This window comes from Ambystoma mexicanum, chromosome 2q (assembly GCF_040938575.1).
Source record: "Ambystoma mexicanum isolate Mex_15411 chromosome 2q, UKY_AmexF1_1, whole genome shotgun sequence".
Taxonomy (NCBI): Eukaryota; Metazoa; Chordata; class Amphibia; order Caudata; family Ambystomatidae; genus Ambystoma; species Ambystoma mexicanum.
The window spans coordinates 691,273,653-691,287,444 of NC_090924.1; the positions used below are offsets into that span (position 1 = coordinate 691,273,653).

The window sequence follows — 13,792 nt, forward strand, 5'->3', positions numbered from 1 at the left end:
AGTAAGGCTGATGATATGAAGTTGAAGGGGAAGCAGGTGCCTCTTGGACCGGGTGGAGAGATAAGCAGTTCGAGGGGAAGGGGTAATTGGAGGTTCAGAGATGTCTGAGAATCGTGGTGTCCAAGAGCGAGGGGTTCTGTGAGGAGAGAGACAACATGGCAGATGATGTGTCTGGCACATTCAGGGTCTCATATTGCGTGCCAATAAGAGGTGGTAAGGCCCACAGTCCGAGCCCTCTGATTGGTTAGGATGCACTGTTAAAGTATTTTACATTAGCATCTTGGTTGTGGCTTAAGTCTGACATCAGTTATAGTTCTGGAAACTTACTTGTTGCCGGTCACTATACCTCTGTTCGCTGGTGCAGGTTGGTTTGTTTCCACTAATGGCACAGATGAATATCTGTATTTGGGTTGTTTTACTGAAGTAGAAACAATCGTGGCGGAATTGACCGTAGTCGATTTCGCTGCAATTCTACTTCCGTAAAACAACTCAAAACTGGTTAAACAACCAAAATTTGGCCATAGAGCAAATGCCAACACCCCTCCTCACTTATCTTTTTACTGCCTGTTGTCTCTGCTTCTCCTATACCCCTGCGGTGTCCGTTTGTCCCTCTAGCATGGGTTGGATCTGATGCTGCGGGTTTCCTTTTTCTTTTTTGCTTGGCTTTTTTTCGGTCCCCCGCACTCCTGCTCCTCATGTTCAGTATTTTGGGCTTTGATTAAATGGTACTGGCTGAATTCGGTCAAATGCTCCATACAAGCATTTTTTTACGAACAAGAACATTTTTTACACACAATTTGTGTGTTTCCGAATATCTATTGTTGTTGGCACAAGTACCTGAAACTATTAGGTCAATTTTGTTGCCAAGTACTTTGTGAATAAGGCTGTGAAAAGTCCTTTGTTTAAGAGTATTATTATGGGGACCAACCAGAATCATAGCTATGAAATATGTGCATTCAACTACATAACAGACCCAGCAGGTTAAAAGGCCTGCCTTAAAGGAGTGCATTTCCATGTCACGGTGCACCACAGAGGATGAATATTAGGATGTAATCTTTTGTCGTGTGCATTGTGCACCCCATTAAGATTAGTTTCTTGGGGTTTCTGCAATCCTGCTATACAGTGTACACCTAGGACTGCTTTAAAGTTTTTTGAGGGCTTTGTCTCCCCAAACATCCTGCATCATTGGCTCTGAACTCGAAGCTGAAGCGAAGGGTGCATGTGGAAAAGTGCCAAAAGGTACTCAGAAGGTGGCAATATTATATTGTAAAACACAAATATCTTCTCTGACCTCTTTTGGTCCCACCTAGGTTTCTGGGAGGTATTAGAAAACACAAATGAGTTTTCTGTTAGATTAATGATCTTCATGTTCCACAGCTGGATCGATCGGAGTTGGAATCATTGCGGAAAGACTTGGATGAATTATGGGGAATCCTGAGAAAGCATTTAAATGATGGCCATTTATTTGATTCAGACAGCGCTGCAGGCTTTAGGAAGTAAGTGTACATTATTCTATTGTGTCTACGAACTGGTGGTCTGAACTACGCAGCTATCACAGGGTGGAGAAATGTGAGGAGATGGTAACCATGATCATTGAGCGACATAATAGTCTGTTATAACCCTAGCCATAATTTCCCAAACGTAGCTCGCATGCACTCTGTTGCTCTCCCTTTTAGAGAATATTAGTGTCAAAGGACTGACCTTGGCTCTCCGTAGCTTTTACTCTGTTGTGTAGTATCCAGATATCCTATGTGTGTTAGGGATCCCAACCATTACAAATCCTTCCCCTCAATTTATAGGGATGTGTAGTGTCAATTGCTTTGTTATGTAGTATTCATATGTTATTCCCTATGCCCTCTTTTACATGCAACATTGTGGAGCATCCATAATATATTCTGTTTGTCACAGTGGATCCACTGTAACTCAATATGCTACGCTGCATCCACATGATGATTTCTATTTAATGAATATGACTATTACTTATCATGTTTTCTGGTGTGCATATTATATTTCCAATGTTAATGATACCTTACTGCTATTCATTGACAATGTATGGCACTACACATTTCACAAAATGTAATACCCCAGTTGCTTTTTTGCTGTTTTTGGAATATTTGCAGTGACCATGCATGTGGTGCATTTGACCATTCATTAATCACAAGCAGTTTTTTAAACTACCCCATAGAAGATTGTCTAACAAATATAAATCCATGAATATAGGGGCCAGCAGAGCACAGAGCCCAAGATGGCAGCACACTCTTAATTCTCCGGTCTCGCCCCGAATGCTTTAATGTAACTGCAGATCCCAGCCAATGTCAGACCAAGTTTTGGATATGTGATGACGCAACAGTTTGAATGTTGTTGTGCAAAGGAACCATGGACAGCTTTGCAGCAGGAGTGTTACTCCATGGCATAGTGCACCGGCATTGAAGAAAGCAGGCAGTGGGTGAAGAGCAAGCTGTCCCTAGCGATTGGCAGAGGGTTGTGAACATATGGGGCAGAGGGGCACAGCTAGGCACAGCATCTTCTGGCGATGGCCATGTGTTCAATTTTATTTGAGAGACTGGAGCAAAGTAATATGTGTCAGCACAAAGCAATCTATTTCATGCACTATTTTAATTTGTTTCAAATAGATAGTTGACACCTTTCTGAGAAAGTATGGGGCTTAGAGCCTTCTGTTTTATTTTTCTGTCGATTTGTCTATGAAACTGCATTTTATAATATTCATGTCTTGTAGGTTCATGGCTGGAAGTTTTCCAAACCATCATAGAGGAGACCATCTACCTTCCTGTCAAGTGACTCAGGAGTGGTATTTAAGGAGCTGTTGGAAGGAAGTACAATGTAGGATTTTTCTACCTGGTGCTTTTTTTCTGCAGCAAGGGCCCACTCCAGGTGTCTGCTGCATAGCTCTGTGTCTACCTCGCTGGCAGCAGAGCGAAGGGCCACTCAAATGGTTAATGCCAAAACTAGCTTCAAGTGCCAAATCATTGGCTTTCTTCATCGACTGCAACCTCGTCACACTATGCAAAAATGCCTACACAGCCTAGTATCAACTAGCACCTCTCTGCATAACAAAACCCTTTAAGCCAGCCCCTAAAGTCAGGGGACTGCTTTCCACCCCTGGTATTCCCTACACCTGAATGGGAGAACACAGCATCTCCACCTCAGCTCTTGTGTCACTTAATGCAGTGTAACACATGGAATCCTGATTTATCTCTGGCATCAGACCATGTGAACATGTTTTTCCCCACTCTTTTGGAGCTACACTGGATGCTGATACCAATCCAGGTCGTCTTTAAAACCACCTGCATTACATAAATCTGAATTTCTGAAAGGAAATTATAAAGCAGCACCTGCAGACTGAATTTTGTCAGGTAGCTAAAAATACAGATCTCTAAGATAAAAGCTCTTACACCAAGAACATTTAGCAGAAGAGCCATGACTTAAGGGCTTTGCGGAATAAAAAGCTCTAAAGCTTACACATTTCCAAAGGGAGCAAATTCCATCATCAAGCTCCAGTAACAGCAAAAAGTAATGAATCTTCTTGCAGTCAGGCAGCGGAGAGATGGGTGTGAAAGAGTAGCTGAATTAGTTTTAGTAAGGCGAAAGATAAAGCTGACTTTGTGGTATTGAATTTTCTGTATTTGTGCTAGTTGGTGTTTAGGAATGCCCAGGAACAGAGAGTTGCAATGATCTATCTTGAAATTGAATAAGAGAACCAACAACCATGCATATGAAGGTGCTATCGAAGACAGAAACAATTATTTGAAGGAGACAAAGCCTATAGCATTATATATTAAGGAATTAGCTAATTTGGGCATTCAAGTCAAGATCTTGATGCCAATAGAAGCCAACATATTTTACTTTGAGCATAGCGTGTGGGTGAGTTAAATAGTGAAGTAGGGGACAAAGATTCCTAGGGGTATGAAATGTATTTTCCGTTCCAAGGAGGATGATTCCTCTTTTGCTAGGATTCAGTTAAAGTGCATTGTTTTACAAGAAGAATTCCACTTTGTCTAAGTAATTAATGAGATTTGTCAGTCTAGAAGTAGGGCCATCAACTTTAATATAAACTTTAGCATCAGCTGCATTTGAATGATACAGCAGGCCAGCAGTCCATAATGTTGAATAGTGTTCTAACATATATGTTAAAGGTAATGAAGACGGGCACGTCACAGGTTACATGCACTTTAGGAGACAAAAAAGGAACTAGCTTAACCTGTTGTATTTTAACCTCCAAAAAGGGAATAAACTATTTCAGGGAATGTGCTAAAACAGTGGCCTAGTCAGACACAAATGAAAGTAAGATGTTGTGATCCACCGTATCAAAAGCTGCAGAGCAATCTGGCATCACTGGGAGAGTCATACGGTGCACTCCAAGGAACCATCCTAAACTGACAAATGGGCAGTTTCCATGACATGTTTATTCATGGAAAACACCACCTCTACAAATTGTGTTTGATCAACGGGACCTAAAGGGATACCATGCTCGGGGCATGATCAGAGAGTGATATTGTTTCCAGTTCGATCTCTTCTATATACACCTGCAACCGTAATCACACCCACACGTAATCGATTCTAGAGTGTGTGCCATGTACATGTGAGTAAAATGTGAACCCCTTCTCTTGTGCGGGAATAACTCTCCAGGTGTCAATGAGTTTGTCGTGAAATGTGCTGTTTGACGGACTGGACAGTGCACTATTCCCCTGTGCATTGTACCAGCTTCTATCCATCCTTGGGGACCACGCCAGATTAATATCCCCTACTAGTATAACTTCACCTGTTGAGAGGACCTCTCGTAGAATGAAATCTTTGCTGACATTCGGGGCATATACATTTGCTATCGTAAAACCTATGGTTTCCAAATGTGTGTTGATAAAAAAGATAGTGACCCTTCTTATCCTCGCTCACCCCACAAACTGTTATATTCAGTGAATTGCTAAAGGCCAGGAGAACTCCACATGTTTTGTCAAAGGACCTGGTAGAGATGAGAATAGCCCGTAAATATCACTTTCTACCTATCCGCCTTCCGAATATATGAGTTGCTTGTGAAGTGCTGATGGAGGGAGACGGGGAACCTCGGCCCATTGGAGCTGCTGCGGAGGCACAAGCACCACTCCATTGCCTGAGAACGAGGACTGGAAGTTGGGCCCCTTGCATCCTAAAGGGAGAAGCCGCAGAACCTGGGTTGTGGCTCCTACCTGAATGTCGACTACAGGGTCCTCTAAGTGGCCCAGAGTCGACTGAAGGGGACTTCTTAACAGTGAACTGGTGAGGTTGGACCCACAGCAGAGAAAGGTTCATGACACTCTAAGGGGCGTCCTGGGTTGATTTACAGAGAAGCCTGCTGTGGGTGGGGAGAGATTATTCCATCAGAGGTGGGGGGGAGGGTTGGATGGGGCATTGGAAATGGGCCCTATCTACCCCAGGTTGCTTTTTAGAACCTGGTGGGTGAAGACATGGTGGTGAAGACATGGTGGTGGCTCAAGTGAATGCTAACATGCGTCCCGGATGGGGTTGCAATTATCCTCTAATAGGCAAGCTATATACTGGCTTGATGATGGCTGAGCTAAATATGGTTTCCCTGAATGCCCAGGGCTTAAATTCACCTGTTAAAAGGCACTCTATCCCGCGGCAGTTAAATCAAACTGGACTGCAGGCCTCCATAGTTTGCTTGCAGGATACACACCTGCTAAGCGAGTATGAAAACCTTCATTCAACAACGAAACTTTTTTAATCCATCTTAATTTGCCCTTTAAGGTGTGAATATTCCATCAATTATCTGGACTGTCTGAAAATTCTGTTTCCTTTTTTTGTGATTAAAGTTTGTTTTTTGTAAAAAAAACAAAAAAAACAAAAGAGGAACTCTGCATGTGGAATAGAGAGTTTCCCTTACAGTACTTTGCTTCTAGTAGATCGAAAAAGAAAGGGGTGGCGATCCTGATTGGGAGGTTAAACGAAACTTCACTAAACAATTTGACCGCAGCGACCCGGAGGAACAGTATGTGGTTCTTGGGGGGGACTACTGCAGGGCCAAATATTAGCTCTGGTAATGTTCTACGCACCTAATGAGAGGCAGGAACATTTTCTCGCTGATTTTTTGGGGAAATTGCGAGGGTGGTGTGTTGGGCCAGTAATAGTGGGTGAGAACTTTACCTGTGTGATGGACCTGACCGTAGATAAAACTCTCCAACCAACTCCCAATGATGGTATACACCGGTAGGCAGTGGCATGCTTCTTTAGAGAACTCTGCCTCATGGAGACGTGGAGATTCTTTCACACACACTACTCCTCAGCACACAGAGGGTCCTCAACAATAGACATGATCCTGGCATCGGACATATTTATTCCCTATATAATAAACATAGAAATAGGGGCGCGATACCTAACAGATCACGCACAGGTTATTCTCCGGACTGAGCCACATAAACGTCTGTCAAAAGTACAGAAGCCGTGGAGGCAGAATTAACTGATATTGCGAGATGTGGCCCTGAGAGCACACATTGAAACAACTATGCGCAATTATTTCCAAGAAAACGACACAGATGATGTTGACTGGAGGGTGGTCTGGGATGCTAGCAAAGCCGTCATGAGGGGGGAATTTATTGCTCAGACAGCAGCCTTCCTGAGGAAGCGAGAACTCAGCGTATTGCCCTGGAACAGGATGTGAAAGAGGCTGAGGGGATACACAAATCGTGTGGTTCTCTGAAAACATCAGGGGCCCGATGAAGGCTAGATCAAAGTTAAGAGGCCCATTTGGCAAATAGATCGGCACAGCTGCTCATACAGGCCGAACAATCCTACTATCTGGGGAGCGACAAGGGTAATCACTTTTCAGTGGCAAAATTGAGGAAGTAAATGGCCAAAAATGTTATAACCCAACTTTGGAATCGAGAGGGGGGAGGGGCCTTAAAAATGGGGAGGTTGATAAGATGAAGATAATGTGGACCTTTCATGCCCAGCTTCTGAAAGGGGAAAACAGCCATTTCTGGGGCGACTGGGATTACCTCCAAATATCTCAGGAAGGCAGGCAGCTTCTGGTGCACCAATCACTATGGAAAAAATCAGTTTGGCTGTTGGGTATGTTGCTTATTACAAGACGTTTTGAAATATATTGACACATCTACTAACACAATTGATCAATAAGATTAGGGAAACTGGGCCGATCTCGGGAGACATGGGACTCTTTGCGACAAGCCTAATATTGAATATAAACCCGGGAAAGACCCAACTGATTGTGCCAGCTAACGACCTATCTCGCTACTTAATGGCGACCACAAACTCTATGCAAACGTCCTGTCTAGATAGCTAATGGGGGTGCGGCCATGATTTTATGCCCCGGACCAAGTGGGCTTTATCCTGGGAAGGTATATTCAAGTTCAAGACAATATCAGGCAGGTGATAGATCTGGTGCTCTTTGGACAAAAAAGCAGGTCAAGAGTGTCCTATAGCAGCTCTTGCCACTACCCCAGCCTTTGACAGTCTGGATTGTTTTTTTTTTTTAGACAAAACTTGGAGAGGTTCGAATGTGGACCGGATTTTATCCGCATGATAATGGCTCCCTGCAGATCCCATCCATGAAACTGCTAATCAATGGGAGGCTCTCAGAATTAATTAATGTGAGGTTATCACTGCTGATTTTTGCAATGGCCATTGTGAGAAACCTAAGGGTATTCTCCAGAGTAGGCCCTGAGAATCCCTTATTGAAGTGGCTAGCGAAGGGCTGGCGCTCTCAGATCCAAACCCTGAGCGTGGACGAGCAAGGGAGGATCACCTGCGTAGGGGAGCCTGGGGTTATACTTGTGGGAATCTCCCAGGATAGATACAGTATTATACCAGGAAAGAACAAGAGGAGAACAAAGACCTTGAGGCTTTCATAGGCTGTGCCAACTCAACCTCCCTTCCACCCAATTAATCTCCCTTACCAGAATCCATGCCTCTGGTAAACCTATTAAGAGCCCAAACCCTGTTACAGTAGGAAACGACTTTGCCCAGAATCCCTGTTTTCCTGTTGCCTACCCGAATGCTCCTGGTCATTCTTTCCACGTGCCTCTGGTTATTATTTCCTGAACTCCCAATCTGCGTTGACAAAACACTACTGTTCCCACAATCCCCCCTATTTATTTCACAAACCCTACCAAACTCTAACCACCCCCCTTTCTGACACAAACACTTTCTTACACCATGAATGACAACAGACTAACACCAGAGCCGTTTACCTGGCATGTTGCGACACAAGGGTCAGGCAGAGTCAGGCAATTGAAAATAATTACACACACCTGACAGCACTTTCTCTGCCCCACAGGGATAAAAGGTGGAGCACGAGAGCTCACTTGGAGCAAGGCAAACACAAGACAAGGTAGCTATTCCAGGACGGCAGATCAAGAGGAGGAGAAAGGTGTTGAGAAACGAAAGGATGACAAGGAGAGAAGTGCACTTGCCCTTTTCAACTCAGACCTGCAAAGTCTCCCTGAAAGGAAACATAAGACTGGGAATATCAACTATTGGGAGGTGTACCAGATGTCAACGGTTTGCAGAGCCCTCATACACTGATTAACACGCCTCGGAAAGACGCTTGCTACTTTGGTACCGTCCTTGACTCGAGAGACAAGAAATGACAAGCGGTTCATCACAGCTGGTTGCAACTGGCGACCTAAAATTGAATCAAAAGAAGGTGTAACAGAACTGTTAAAAAATCAAGGGAGGGACAAGCTGCAGAGTGGTCTGGCGTCACGTGGACGCTCATTTGAAAGACTCTGGCTGGTCCCCGTTTGTTAAAACTACAGATCCCAGCAGGCCTTAGGAGAGCCAACGAAAGAGGTAAAAGTGGTCATACAAGGGTTGAGTAAAACTCCTTGTACAATCATAAGTCTTTGACCCATAGCCAAGAAGGAAACTAAGGGAAGCAAATCTTGCATTGTGTGAAGTAAAGTGAAAGGTGTAACTGGCAAATGTGAACTCGGCTGAGGGATGCCTGCAAAACAGGATGAAGTGCGGTAACCCTATGAATATTGTGTTGACCAGAGTGAACACGGCTGAGGGATGTCCACAGTGAAAGATTGTTGAAAATAACTTGTTGTTTTGTTATCTGGAACGAAAAAGCCATAATGAAGCCAACGGAGGGAGGCTAACATTCGAGAAGGGTCTGAGCCCGGAAGAAGGGGATCGAGGGGTGAAAAATCATCACCCAACTTACAATCAGAAAGAACTTTTTGTTTTATTATTTTGAAGTAAAAAGCTGTAGTGAACCAGACGGAGGGAGGCTAAGATTTGAGAAGGATCTAAGCCCGGAAGAGGAGAATCCGGGGGCGAAGAATCATCACCCAACGTGCAATCAGAAAGGAACTTTCTTTTTACTATTTTGAACACATCAGGCCCTCGGAAGCAAGAGACTTTGTAGAAAGAGACTTAGCTACAGAAGGTCCTGATATTGCTAAAAGGAACTGTAGCCTTGTGCCGGAGAGGCCCAGGAGTCTGCTTTGCTCAGAAGTCCCACCTTGTCCTGTGCTTGTTCTTCAGAACATTATCCCACACTATTTTGTAACTCAGTTGTAATGATTGGCAATATTTTATTTTAGTATAGGCCCTTTTTATTTAACATGACACCACTAGGACTGCCTTATTTCTATTTGATGGTCGTAGCTTGCTCCCATCTTAGATTTAGGTTTAGATTAGGCGTTTTTCTTACCCATTATACAGTTTAATAAACACCCTTGAATTGTGATCACTTGTGTCTGTCTTTACTGTTGCCACCATGAGTTCCTTACACCATGGAGCGGCTGGCTCAAGCAGTCAGAAGCGATGAAGAAATCCAAGGGTTCTTACCAACGAGGACACCCACATGATCGTGCTGTATGCAGACGGTGCGATGCTGTCCCTGAAACATACATCCCTCTCACTCCAGCAGGTGATGTCCCTGTGACAACATTTTACTGTAGCCTCAGGATTCACAATTCATTATACGAAATCAAAGGCCCTTAATAAAACAGAGGACCCGGGGAAAGTGGATGAATGGAGTAAGAGTTTTCCTCTGATCTGGAAGTCGAATGAAATAGAATATTTGGGAGTTCCACTGACCCGGAACTATGGGGATCTATATGGGGTGAATATCCACAAACTATGGAAAAAACTGGCAAGCGATCTTAAGAGATGGGACTTGCAAAAACTCTCTTGCAGCGCATGGATACCTGTGGTTAAGATGACCCTGCTACCCAAATTTGTATGTGTTGTTACATCACTCCCAGTTAAGTTCTCGACCCAAATGGTCAAGAACCTGCAAAGGGAGGTTCTCTCCTGTATCTCGGGGGGATAAACCGAGGATGCCCAGGAGGGTTCTCTTTAGGCCACTGTTTTTGGCTTAGGGGTTCCTGTAATAGTGCGTAATCTTTTGGATGCACAAATAGCTCCAATATTGAATTGGGCCTCAGCTGAAAATGGAAAGGGCTGGTGCAAGCTCGAACAGAGAGCCAAAAATATTCCCTTGAGACATCTCATGTTCCCGGTCAACGTGGCATTGAGGGTGGGTGGGCCGTTATTGGAAAACTAAAAATACTGCTTAGGGTATTGGGAGCAAGCATTACGCGGAAAGAAGCTGAAGCCAGCACTGGGACCATATGCCCCGATGGGGCACAATGCCAACTTTGGGCCGGGGAGGACCCCTCACTTCTGGGAGAACTGGACAGGCCTAGCAGACTTCTATCAAGAGGGAACCCCATTGCAATTTGAAGACTGCAAAACAACATTTCTGGTGACAGAACACGAACGGTTCTGGTACATATCGATCAGACACTGGATCTCACAAAGGGGGTTTAGGGAGGCAGGCACAAGAACCCCAGTGGGCTTAGAAACCACGCTTAGGGAAGGACTACCACAGAAAGGTGTTTTAAGGCTCTATCGCCTCTTAGACAAAGCAGAACCAGAGGACACATTACCATACATTACTAAATGGGAGCAAGTGTTGGAGACCACGGTAACTGAAGAGGAGTGGAGTCAGATTTAGAGTAGAGCCCATAAAGCATCCAAATGTGCTACCATTAAAGAGTCAGCAGCATACAAAATCTGCTTTCTCTGGTACATAACACCACAACGATTACGTAAAATCAACAATCAGGTGTCCCCTCTATGTTGGCAGAAATGTGAGTTGGTGGGCGCCCTGGGGCATATGTGGTGGTCTTCCCCAAAAGCACAAATCTTCTAGAAAGAAATGTTGAGTCATATTAAAGACATAGCGGGAATACAGCTCCCCCATAACCCAACTGTTGTGATCCTAGGGGCGGTAGCTGAGGGATTATGTAATGTGGGGTCCGGGCATCGCTTATCACACATGTGTTATTGGCGGCAAGGATCACACTAGCCCATGAATGGAAATCAGAACAAGGACCAATAGTGGTGGGTTAGGATTTGGGGAATAATGGCGATGGAGAAAGTATGTGCATTGGCCAATGGAATGTATCAGACGTTTCTCACAGTGTAGCTCCCCTTCTTTGAGCATGTCTTAGGAAGAGAGAATAATAATTTTAGACATTGTTTACTAGGCAACTTTTCGGTACTTTAAATTGTATACTACGGAACTGGCGTATAGGAGGGAGACAAGGGACTGATTGTAACTCCCACAGAATACTGTTATACCACCTTTATTCATTTATGTTGATGAATGTTGGGGGACAAAGGAGAGGCAAGAATTTCTTAACAAATTTGAAAGGTTGTTGTGATCCCTGAAACTAGCTTGTTTATTTTACATGTTTACTAAGGAACTCAATGTAACTACAATTACTGGTTGAATTTTTTGTTTCTTTTCGAAGATCACACACAAAATAAAGCTTATATTAAAAAAAAGCTTAAGACTCACATGTCTGCTGTGAGAAATAGTCAACCAACATCTAGGCCAAGCTCAGGAACACCAAAAAACAGTTTCTAATAAACAGGCCATAGAGAAATCTTTTTCCATAGGTCAATCAGTCTTAGTTCTCCTTCCCACCAAAGGGAACAAGATGATTTCAAAGTGGTATGGGTCGTACAAAATCTTAGAAATTATGTGATATCCCAACCTGACGAAGGCCGAAAACACAAATTTACCACAAACCTATTGAAAGAGTGGATGATAAATTCCACTGAAGAAACCACTGGGACCATGGCAGCCCTCCTTGCCGATTCCGATACACAGAACAAAAAAAAAATCCCTAGAACTTTGCCCCTAGCCCAACAGGAAGAACTTAATGATATGCTCAGACAATTCCCTGAAGTCTTTTCCAAAGAACTGGTAGAGTAACTAATTTCTTTCATTATATTTGAACACTGCTAGGTCAGACAGTAAACCTGAAGCCCTACAGAATCCCTGAGGCCAGAAGTAAAAATCATTGAGAACAAACTAAAGGAGATTTTCAAGGCTGATATCATCGAGCCCTCTGAGGTCCCCCCCCCCAACGTACTTGTAGCGAAGCCAGATACACCTTGGCACTTTCGAATTGACTTTAGGAAGCTCGATTCGTTTTTTCACCTTTGAAAACTAACTCATGCCCAGAATTGATGAGCCATTTCACAAACTAGGTACAGCTAAATACATCTCCACACTTGATTTAACAAAGGGATACTTGCAGGCGCCTCTGAATCCAGCAGATAGGGAAAAGACTGCATTTTCTACACCCCAAGGTTTATGTCACTTCAAGGTACTTCCCTTTGGCCTGCACGGAGCTTCTACCACGTTCCAAAGACTCATGGGAAAAATCCTGAGACCCTACACAGGGTTTTGAGAAGCTTATTTGGATAATATTCTTTTTGTACACAGCACTTATAGCACCTGTTAACTATCAACCGTGCTCTCAGAAAAGCAGAAAAGCAGGGTTAAAAGCAAGCCCAAAGAAGTATCATTTGTGTTGGGCACCTTCACACTCTCTGGCTATTCATACATAGCGGAGGCGAATGATGACAGGGGCCATTGTGTGGATCAACCTCCCTTTATTCTCTCATTCCCCAACTGTTCCACTCCCTCCTGTGTCCCTCCCCTTCCATCCTCTTCCCGCCCTGGCGTGTTTTCCTCCTTAAGGGGGCCGCGTCACTTTATTCAGTTACAACATCTCCCCCGTGCTTAACATGAAAGCCGGGGTCACATTTGTTCGATGAGTCTCACCCGTCTCCTCACTGTTCTGTGTGGTCTGCCTGGAGACTCTCTGGTTTCACCAATCGCTTCAACCGGAGGGCTTGCGTTTTCTTCGGGCTCTGAGTCCTCAGTTATCGTCTCTGGTGTCTCCTGATCTTCAAAATATAGGGCCTCATTCCGAGTTTGGAGGCAGCCATGGCGCTATTAGCGCTATTAGCTATTAGCGCCATGGCTGCCTCCAAACCCGGGTCCGGTCTGGTTGAATGGGGATTTACCAGGACATTCTGACCTGTGCGGACCCGATAAGTCCCCATTCAACCAACCATTCCCCATTCCCATTTGAGCCCCTATAGGGCTCAATGGGAATGGGGAAGGCGCTAATTACAGGCCCGCAAATAGCGGGCCCGTTATTTGCGCCCTGGTCCCTTAGCGGGACCCGTAAAGGGAACTCGGAATTGGGCAATACGGGTTTACCGGCACCGGGTTCCTTACTGGTGACCGTTAACCCTTACCGCCCAACTCGGAATGAGGCCCATAGTCTTTTGAAGAATGACGCATTCCGCGTTATCTCCCCTGGTTCTCCTGTTGTGGTTATCATGGGTTCCTTTACAGCCGTAATCACTCGGGGCTCGGGGTCGTAGCGAGTGTCTGTTTTGCTCCTCTGGTTTTGTCGCATTAGGACTGTCTGTCCTACTT

General features: G+C 44.4%; 1 protein-coding gene across 1 annotated transcript in view; it reads left to right on the forward strand.

The window, feature by feature from the left end:
* The window catches only part of C2QH16orf96 (chromosome 2q C16orf96 homolog), a 576,891-nt gene that overhangs the window by 311,682 nt on the left and 251,417 nt on the right, over nt 1-13,792 (forward strand). The window contains exon 10 of the mRNA XM_069647906.1: nt 1,378-1,496. Within this exon, the coding sequence (XP_069504007.1) occupies nt 1,378-1,496 (119 nt within the window). The remainder of the gene's footprint in view (nt 1-1,377; nt 1,497-13,792) is intronic.